The sequence below is a fragment of the Sinocyclocheilus anshuiensis genome, unplaced genomic scaffold (genome assembly GCF_001515605.1).
Source record: "Sinocyclocheilus anshuiensis isolate Anshui unplaced genomic scaffold, SAMN03320099.WGS_v1.1 scaffold1274, whole genome shotgun sequence".
Classification (NCBI taxonomy): domain Eukaryota; kingdom Metazoa; phylum Chordata; class Actinopteri; order Cypriniformes; family Cyprinidae; genus Sinocyclocheilus; species Sinocyclocheilus anshuiensis.
The window spans coordinates 193,288-203,832 of NW_015558608.1; the positions used below are offsets into that span (position 1 = coordinate 193,288).

The 10,545-nt window shown below is 38.7% G+C and overlaps 1 protein-coding gene across 8 annotated transcripts in view; it reads right to left on the reverse strand.

The window, feature by feature from the left end:
* Positions 1-2,042: 2,042 nt before the first annotated feature.
* LOC107680287 (vitrin-like) overlaps positions 2,043-10,545 on the reverse strand; it is a 26,166-nt gene continuing 17,663 nt past the window's right edge. For 5 of the 8 annotated variants that reach the window (XM_016476118.1, XM_016476121.1, XM_016476117.1 and 2 more), the window contains 10 exons: positions 10,067-10,141; positions 9,817-9,882; positions 9,256-9,318; positions 8,349-8,399; positions 7,133-7,198; positions 6,886-7,033; positions 6,297-6,400; positions 4,682-4,908; positions 4,055-4,568; positions 2,043-2,862 (listed from right to left, as the gene is read on the reverse strand). In XM_016476118.1, coding sequence (XP_016331604.1) covers positions 2,684-2,862; positions 4,055-4,568; positions 4,682-4,908; positions 6,297-6,400; positions 6,886-7,033; positions 7,133-7,198; positions 8,349-8,399; positions 9,256-9,318; positions 9,817-9,882; positions 10,067-10,141 — 1,493 coding nt within the window. In that variant the 3' untranslated portion in view covers positions 2,043-2,683. The remainder of the gene's footprint in view (positions 2,863-4,054; positions 4,569-4,681; positions 4,909-6,296; positions 6,401-6,885; positions 7,034-7,132; positions 7,199-8,348; positions 8,400-9,255; positions 9,319-9,816; positions 9,883-10,066; positions 10,142-10,545) is intronic. The other 3 variants (XM_016476120.1, XM_016476119.1, XM_016476122.1) reach the window with 3 other exon arrangements.

Here is a 10,545-nt window from a genome sequence, read left to right on the forward strand (position 1 = left end):
TTTCAGACGAATCCAGTCGGAGTTATATTAAAAATTGTCCTGGCCACTCCAAGCCTTTCAATGGGGGTAAGCGGGTGTTGGTTGACAACAGTTCAGAAGACGTGAAATAAAGTGCGTGCATCCGTAATAAAACGTTCCTCACACGGCTCCGAATCCATGCATTTTTGTAAGATAAATATCCATATTTCAAACACAATAAACACTTTTTTCTCACTTCAGTTGACTGTGGTACGTGGAAGACGTTCAGGCGGATGACGCAGGACGTATGCGTCGCGCGCGCGCACACTTTTTGTTTATTTCGTTTGAAATATGCACGCATATTTATGCACGCACTTTATTTCACGTCTTCTGAACTGTTGTCAACCAACACCCGCTTACCCCCATTGAAAGGCTTGGAGGGGCCAGGACAATTTTTAATATAACTCCGATTGGATTTGTCTGAAAGAAGAAAGCCACATACACCTAGCATGCTTTGAGGGTGAGTAAAACACAGGCTAAGTTTAATTTTTGGGTGAACTAACCTTTAAATAGGGTAGCAGGAATAGTATTGAGAGAACAAGTGGTTAATTTCATATTGGAAATCACAGCCGACAAAGAGTGAGATATAGTCTGAAAAGCAGACATACTAGAAGAACTAATCTGCAAATTATAACAACTTTTGGGAGAGGATGATAGAATCGGGGACCTAATACCAATAATCTTTTTTATGAAAAAGCTGCAAAACTTCTCACACAGACCTGCACTTGGAACTAAACCGGATGCAGTTGGAGGATTCAACAGAGTTTAAAGTGGAAAATAGAGTCTTCGGGCAATGGGATTTTTTTTGCAATCAAACTAGAAAAATAGTTGGCCCTTTGCAAAGAGACAGCTTCCTGGTATTGAGCTAGACTAGTTTGCAAAAGTTGATAAGAAATTTGCAGTTTGTCCCGTTTCCATTTTCCTTCTGCCCTTCTACATTTTTTCCTTAAAGCTCTAACATCTTAATTGAGCCAGAGCTGCTTATTTCGTTTGGTTTTCTTAACTTTGAGAGGGGCAACTGCATTTAATACTTCTGTACAAGACGCATTAAAATCAATAACCATACCCTCAACATCCAAGCCTTGTGATGCCAAAATAGTACTGCCAGATGCAGAAGCTAAAAACAAATCTTTAAAATGCGTAGCGGTAGATGAATTTAAGGGGCGAGCAAGGAAAGTAGATGGCTGGTAAACAGAGCTGCAACAAAAAATCTCACCGTCAAACACAACTGGCCAATGATCAGACAAACCAGCATCTCTTACATACGTAGATGTCTTTAATGGGGAAGCCTGATGATAAAACAAGATCAAGTGTGTGCCCTAGCTTATGTGTGGGACCTGATACTGATTGCTTAAGGTTAAAAGAGGCTATAAGCTGTACAAACTCTTTTACAAGAGGCTTTGAAGGACAACACAGATGTATATTGAAATCTAATTATGTGGCATCAATAACGGTTATCAAATAATTAATTTAATATCACCACTGATTTAATTGCAAGTTTGTTGCTTTCTATAAAATGCTTCATTAAATGATGATGCAAATATCAAATGGTACTACATGAATAATACAGGGCCACTGTGGACACACAAGCATAAAGCATGTGCCTAGAATGCCTTTGCATATATCCAGCCCTAGGGGTCTGATCAGAGAAGAAGGAGCAGTTCACCATAAAGCCACAAGAGGACGGTCTTATCCACAGATTTCTCTGACCAGTGTTCTATTTTATTCTCAATAGCATGGCATATTTCATGCACTTAATATGGCACTAACATTACTAAGATTATTGTTTTTTTTAAAAAATTTTTTTTTATATAAATCTCAGCATATAAATCTACTTGTCATGAGTGCCTGAAATGTAAAAAACAAACCAAAGAAGCATTAATTACCCTAAATAATTATCAACATTTTAGCAAAATTAAAAGATATTCTCTCCCAGACAGTGTACATATCAATCCAAAACCGTGAATTTGCTGGTTTTTAATAATCATTTTATTAAAAACGGCATTAAAATATTTGATCAGTTGACAAAAATACAAGCATTTTTATATATACAAATACAAAAATTACATTATATGAATTTAAACTGACAAGAAAAAGAAACCATTCCGTTAGAATGGTTAGGAGAAACCACACAACATGAGCTTTTGAAATATTGCCATTTTTCTTTAAATGTAGTTGTATTCTCTGTAACTTATTAACATCTTTGTCTTGTGCAGACAATTAGCTATAAGCTTTCCATATGAACAAAGATATTATTGTTAATTTATATAATTTTTCATATTCTTGTGTTCAGAATGTAAAATATAAATAGTCTATAACTGAAACCATCTATGCAAAAACAGTAAGCAAGTATTTTCTCTTATACCTCTGTGGATGTGCACGTCAGAAAATCTGTAACACTGTGAAGTCCATCACACGTTAATCCAAAATCACCAAACACACATCCACTGCCATCTTTACCATTTCCACATTGTATTTTGTTTAAATTGCAAAAAATCAAATCTGGAAACATGCTGCCGTCCTCTAAGCTTTTCATCCAGAAAGTAAGGCTTCTAACTACAGTATGCTAAATTTATGCTAAAACACTGTATTTCTAACTGTGTGGTAATGCACTTACTCCTTGGATTTTTGGTGATATTCCACAATTTCCATCGGTAGGCCTGGTTCAGTTACGTGGTTGGGAGTTGAACTCATTGCAGATGTTGTGAATAATCTTTGGTACATAATTGTAGAGGTTGTCAAACTCATCCACAAAGAAAGAGTGGTCTCTGTCGGGGTCGGTGGCGATGTATTCCAGCTCGTCCTGTGCTGCCCAGGCTATACCAATGGAGTACGCGATCACACCTGGTGCATGAGATACGGGAGAGTACAATACTTCAAAAATGTAGGCAGTGCTGGTCTGGAAGTCAGCTTCCTTCACATTCATAGACACTCTAAATGCATCCTCTAAAATAGGTACTTTTATCATTCAGCAACATTTAAAGGTGCCATAGAATGCATTGATACAATATTTTAAATTGTTCTCTTATATCTACATAGAAGGTAGCTTAGGTAATGGCAACAAATCTCCAGAAATGGTTTTACATGTCCATTTACAACCCTAGGATTTGTCCCTAGAATGAAATGGCCTGTTTTTACCTTATTTGGAAGGGTCATGAATAATAATGTTGAGCTCTGCTCTGATTGGCTGTTTCGCAGTGTGGCTCAATGTTGAAATATATAGGGAAAATATATATTTCAATACTTTCTCTCGCAGTTATATCGTTGGGTAATTATACTGTATATAAAATGCGGACATCAGGGAGCCAACGTGTTATTTGCTTTCCGTGCCTTTCTGAATACAGACACCAACCCATCCCTGCACATCACATCCCCTGCACAGCCTGTAACATAACATTTATTTCCATGATCTGCCATTTTCGCTATTATCCTCGCTTGTTTCTTCACAATACCTGCAGAAATTCTGATGATTCGGCTGTGCAGGAGCGGCTGGCATAGAACATGGGCAGGTATATGCAAATGTTGGGAGCGTAACTATTAGTGATCCCGACTGTAACGTCACAGTCGGTGTTATGTTCTGATTCGCCTGTTTTTCAGTGGTCTTTTGCATGCACAAGAATTACATAAGAAGGAGGAAACAATGGTGTATGAGGCTCACGGTATGTCATTTCCATGCACAGAACTGTTATTATTCAATTATGCCAAGGTAAATACAGTTTTCCATTCTATGGCACCTTTAAGTAGGGCCCGAATTTCTAGCTACGGCCCTGACTGCTGTTTAATGTGATTTACCCATGTTTCTGGATCTACTGTACATCTCTGGCTGATCCTGGAACAACATTCCTATAAAGCAGTCACTGACTACGTTTACATGGACATCAGTAATCTAATTATAGAAAAAAATCTCTGTTTACATTGTAGATTCTTTATCGTATTAAAATCGGAATATTGTTGTCCATGTAAACGTACTGACTGACTGTTCCAGAAACAACCACGGGTGCTGGCCCAGGGACCTACTGCGTTCCACCGCACTCACCTTTACGATGTACCGCCAGCGCCGGGGCCCGCACGTCATCGTAGGAGCGTCCGTCCGTGATGACAATCATGATCTTGCGCTTGTTGGGTTTGGATTTGCTGAACAGTTGATCTGCAGCAAATGTGATGGCGGCTCCCGTGCTGGTGCCTCCACTCCAGTAGTTTATACGCTTGATAGCATTCAGCAGATCAGCTTTGTTGTTGTGTTGTCCGAAAGCGAACTCAAGCCTCTGTTCGTACGTGTACTGTACAATTCCTACACGCGTATCCGTGTCTGAGATCTCAAATTCCTGCGTCACGTTTGCGACGAACTGGAGCACGGTGCGGAAGTTTCCGGTTCCCACGCTGCTGGAACCGTCGATGACGAAGGCAATGTCGTTGGCGTTAAGGCAGGTCTTACTGCACACCAGGCGGTCTGTGTCGCACACACTCTTCACCAGAGGCTGTACGGCATTGCGCAAAGCGAACCAGCTCGTGATAGGGAGCGAGAAGTAGCCATTGGTTCTGCACACAGCCTACAGACCAAAACAAGAAATAAAGTTCTCTCTGATTCCCTCAATTGCGTTCGTTTGCCATGACATTCTAGTACGTGTCAAACTGTACACCTCACTTTACTCAATATTAATACCTTGTCAACAAAGTTGGTCTCCACCACGTTCTGTTTTTCATTCTCATCTGGGCCCTCGATGGTGACAAAGAAGATGTTGATGCCTGACTCTCTGGCCAGACGTGAGGCCTCCTCCACTTTGTCAGTGGGCCAGCCGTCCACCAGGACCACAGCCACGTTGGGCGCCCCACCTCTGTTCCCATTAGCATCACTAAAGAAATGCTTGTTGATGTAGGAGAGGGCCTTTCCTTAAAGGGCCACAGAGCCAGAATCAGTACAAAACACTGTTTTGGGTCCAGTCTCTGCCCTGAAATGCTTTCCTTAAATGCTTCCAGGACTTCAGGAAAAGGCAAGAGTGCAGCACGCTACTGCTGAAAACTATCAATGCAGCAGTTAATAAAACTGGCAAAACATCTCTTTATCTTTGTTTCCACCACTTGTAATTGATTGCTCAAATTGTCATACTTATACAAATGCTACATTAAATGGACCTAAAAAAAGTACTGGGGAATGTAAGGCATACCTAAAAGCTAAACTAAAACATTCTGTGTTGGTGCATGAAGTTTGCTAAACTCTACATGACTTTTGCCCAGATTTCTGCCCCATTTTGCAGTCTGGACGAGTCAGTGCTGAGATTTGGAGCCAGTCTGCAGATTTTGGTCAATCAAAGTTGACTGATTTCAGGTAAAATTACATAGTATATGATAGATAAAGACTGTTTAGGGTGATTTTCAGTTCTTTCCTCTCTAGCCATTTATGAAGCCAGCAAATGTATGATGCCTAGTGTTTTAAAAAGTCATGTAGTATCTTCCAGCTTTTAGATCAAGAGTCTGTATCTCTGTCTCAAATGGAGCAGGAGAGTTTCTCTTTACTAATTTCACTTTTCACTATCATTTATGCTTAATGTATTTTAATCAGCCAGTGTTTTAATGATTTTTAGTGGATGCATGAAAGTCAGTTCTCCCCTAGGTCTCCAAGCTTGTTACATTTACCACAACCAAATGTCTATATTTTTAGCCCTAGATCTATTGTTTTAACCTTCCAGTTTAAACATTGAAATGTGTAGAAAGGTGTATCATCTTTCTCTACAATACATGACACTTGCTTTGATATTTTGCTATCTAAAATTCATATATTGCGCATGACTTTAGTGCCCAGATAGTTTTTGGGGTCACTGCAGCCCTCAGGGATTTCAGAGTCCAAACAAGCAGGTTTGGGTAAATCATATACAGAAGATGAAGGGCTATGGTCCTGATTAAATATCATCCAACCAGATTCATCAAAGCAGATAATGTTGTGTCCTCGGGCTATCTTTAACTTTATAGCTCTGCTAGAGTGGGCAGCTGCTTTTTTTTACAGGATTCCACTGTTATATTAAAGTGAAACACTTTCTATAACACAAACCATACAACCAGTGTGAAAAACTAATCTCTAGGTTGGATAAACCTCAGGCATTTGGTCAGCTTACACAAAAACACCACAGAGTGGCACCAGCTCTGTAATTTAGCCACAGTTCCCAGCTCAGATTTAGATCTTATTTGAAACGGAGATGTGCAAAAAGGGTGAAATTCAGTGAAACCATATGATGACTTCTGCTTTTTGGCCCTCAGGGTATAGTTCAGGGTTATTCACTCACCTACATTGGACAGACCGCCCTTCTGGACTATTTTGCTGATGGCCGGCTTCAGATCCTTGGAGCTGGAGAACTGTTTTAGACTGAATTCTGTGACTGGATCATCCCTGGATCAGAAATGAAATGTTGATACGTAATATCAGCATGATCTACCTGTGTATATGTATGTTTTGGTTTGTTGGGTACACACTAAAATGCACATTATCAATGTAACTGCAGCACTGATCTTAGAGATGTACAAATGTGCCCCTATTGATCATTGAGTTTACTGAATAATATATTATACATTAATTAAACCATGCTGTAAGTTCCTTAAATTCAATAGTGTACAATCTTTGAAGGATTCATACACATTTATGCATGCGTGAAGATCTTGTGTAAATGTGTTTTCATTTTAGACACTGTCAGTATATTGATACTGTATGTTTCAGTATCCAAGTGAGTGAACATTTACTGTATGTATGCTAAAACCAAATTTTACTTATGAATATCTACCAATACTAATGACATTGTTTTATGTGATAGTCCCTCACTTATTCTTATCAATACTTCAAGTATTTGAGTGTTTTCTGGGACAGGGACACATTATTACCCGTATTGAATGATGCCCATCATGGCTCCAGCTACACCCACATTAATGACCTGAGAAACCTCCACAAGGAAGTCTTTCTGAATCTTAAAACGGCGTTTCCCAATGCTCCAGCTGCCATCCATGAGGAATGCAATATCAACTTTACAGTCTACAAAGACAAGATGAGAATAAAATGAGAGCCATGAAAGGAAGTGAATAATAGTCTCACAATCAGTGACAGTTTTGAAGGAGCATGAAGGAATTGTACTTGGATCTCCTTGAGACATGGGTTCAGGAACTCCGGCTGTTAAGTCGTGTCCTCGTGCGCTGAAACCTGGAAGATGAGAGGATGTTACAATTACAGGTAACACTTTATTTTGATAGTCCACTTTAGACATCCTACTAACAGTAAGTAACTTTGTAACTACATGTCAACTAGCAGTCATTAGAGTATTAGTAGACTGTCTGCTTAATATCTTCTAACACTTTATTTTGATGGGTCCACAACATACTGACTATAAGAATATTTGCAAGTATATGCCAACTTATTTGACTAACCCTAAACCTAACCTAACAGTCTAATCTGAGAGTTAGTAGACATGTGGTTGTGAATCCATGATGATTAGTTGACATGTAGTTTCAAAGTTACTTATAATTAGTAGAATGTCTAAAGTGGACTATCAAAATAAATATGTATGGCTATATTGTCAAGTCCAAATTTAAAATTAAATAATTTGCCTATATAATTGAAAAAAATGGGAGAACTACAATGCCCTGGTAATGGATTTTGCTGATCAAGTTACTTCACTTTTGATTGCAAAACATGTAATAAAGCAACCCAGGCCCATTAGAAAAATACTTTCTGCAAAATGATATTTTGCTGCTGCTTACACGTTTGGCATGTTCAGTGAAATGTCCAGTGAGTGGAACTAAAGACATGTTCAGTTTTATCGGACACAGACAAATGGCACAGTATTGTGCAAGGAACCACATGAAAATAAGTCTTTATTAACTCTTTCCCAGCCATTGAAATAATTTTCCAGCTTTCTGTGCTTTCACCATTTTATGGTAGGAGGCGCTATTACAAATTTTCAGAACGAGTGCTAAATCTCTGGATCAAACACAGGTGAAGAAGAATCAGAAGAAAAGTGTTGGTGTTTTACTGCTACTAGTGTTCATTTCAACGGGAAAATGCAGTGAATTGTATGTATAGGTATGTTTCGGAGTTTTGCAAAAATGTTCATATAGGCACATTTTTCAAATGAACCCATGTGGCAAAAAAAAAAGTTAGATGTCTCACCGGACTTGAATGGGCTTGACCCAGCAAGCGACTAATTAACTAATTAATATACATCATGCAATCATTAAAAAAAATAATTAATTAATCAAATAAATTAAAAAACATAGTTTCTTAAGCAGGACTATATAACAATATTGTGCACTGTGTGCTTTAATATACAAACGTGCTTGTGCCTTTGACACACCTCTGGTCTGACTTGTTTCAGATGGAGGCTTGTGTTCTTCTGGCGCAGGAGCTGAAAACAGAAATCATGTACACACGAATCAGGCCTCCAGTTTCACAAAGACACAGTGACTCACAGTGATGGTGACCCCTCCTCACTACAGTTACACTACCAGTAACATACTCACTGGAGCTGTGCCCACAACTCCGATTTCACAGCCATGACGACTGATGTTTTGAATAAATATGCAGTAAAGCTGGGGGACTGGCAAATGCGTATACGTTTCTTCTCATTAATCCAGGCATGATTTGTATTATAGCATTTCCTAGATGAGTACAGATACCCTTTTTGGTACATGCCGCATTATACCAATGCATGTATTATTAGCAATGATGTAACATAAATAATCTAACTTATTTAAATAAGCTATCTAGCAAAATGTTTATGAAAGGAAATTTGGACCAGGCAGGGACAGGGCCGTTTTTTTTGCTGGATAACTCAAATATCAACTGATCCTGGATTTCTGACCCTGTGGTACAAACCAGAGTCCAGCAGCATTAACAGCATGGCTGAGGCTCCCAACAAAGTCTCTTTTGAATCCAGACATGGTGACAGACGTTGTAGTTATATGGAGTGTGCGGTCCACACACTGCTCACTGCCATCACACACTTAATGGAAGCTTCCCACCATAAGTCAGGCAGAGAGACCCATTAGACCAGACCATCTTGACCATGTTGGGAGACCAGCTTAAACCAGCTAAGACCAGCGAAGCAGCTTAGGCAAGGTTACAATGTTATTTCAGTTGGAAACCCTCGCAGAGAGCCATGTTCATACGGAACATGTGTTATAACACATGCATAACATATACTCATTGCATAGACTTTTTGGCATACATGTATTGTTCCAAAATAAAATGAGAATACTTACAATACTGTCCAAAGTTATACAGCCAGTGCTCATACTCTGTGTTATCAGGCCTTGGGTCAAGAGCTGCAGAATAGAGGCAGCATTTGCAGGAACGGTTAGTTCAGCATAGTGCATTATGCAAAATATACCCATAATGCCCGTGTGAAAAAAAGCCAAACAATCAAAAGCTGTAAAGAGGAGTACAAAACCTGTAGATTACCACCTATTCTTACACATGATTGATGAAGTTAAAGTCATATGGCTCCAGCAGAAATGCATGCTGCTCTGAATGTTTTTGATGCCATATGGGTCGCACATTGGCATGGACTTTTAAACTTGAAAGCTAGTGGCATGGCTTATTTAAACCACGTGAAGCAAGTAAACGCAGTGTGAAAACGAGTAGCAGAGAGTAGCAGGAACCTGTGCACATTGATATGACGCTATGGTGATATCAAAAACAGACATGTGCTATGCATACTATGAAGGCATAGTTCAGAAATTCAGATTTATGTGGTTTATATATATATATATTCTCCTCTGGTACAACCGTAGACATATAACATCCGTGTATGAAATCTTTACCTGCGGGGTCACCAGTACTCATCCTGCTCCATTTATAGCCTGTGTTTGGCACAGAGTGGCTACTATCTGAACACAGAAAGTGATGGTAGGGCCTCGTGTCAGATTTCGATTAGCATGAATTATGAAGTGTTTATGGATATTCAATTGGAATTTAAAAGGATATTTAATCTATGTTTATGTCTTGTTTATTGCTCACTTATGGAGGGTTATGTTATTGAACTGGATGAGACCTTCATAATGATTATGATACCTGTTGGTCTTCTGGTGCCAGAGAACCCATCAGGTCGTGCGTACGCAGGGTGCGGCCAATCTCTTCTTGCAAATGCTAGATAGGGAGATTGAAAAACTATTTACAATACATTACTTCAAGACATCAAATGGACTTTTAGACGTTTATGTAGCAAGGACATATTTTATATTAATCTGTTAATCATGTTTAGAGGTTTAGAGATCATTTACTGTCAAACTAAAGAAAAACAATGTTCTGTCATGCCAACTACGATGTCAACTCCAGTTAGACAGTTCTGATAAAATAATCACTTTGCATATCAGATAGGCATTACTGGCATCAGCCATTTTATTTATTTTCATATTTTGCTATCTGCTAATTTCATCTAATTAAAATAAAAGTAACATTTTATATCTAGATCAAAACTTATCTTAACATATATACAGTATATATATATATATATATATATATATATATATATATAGAGATATTTTGCAAAA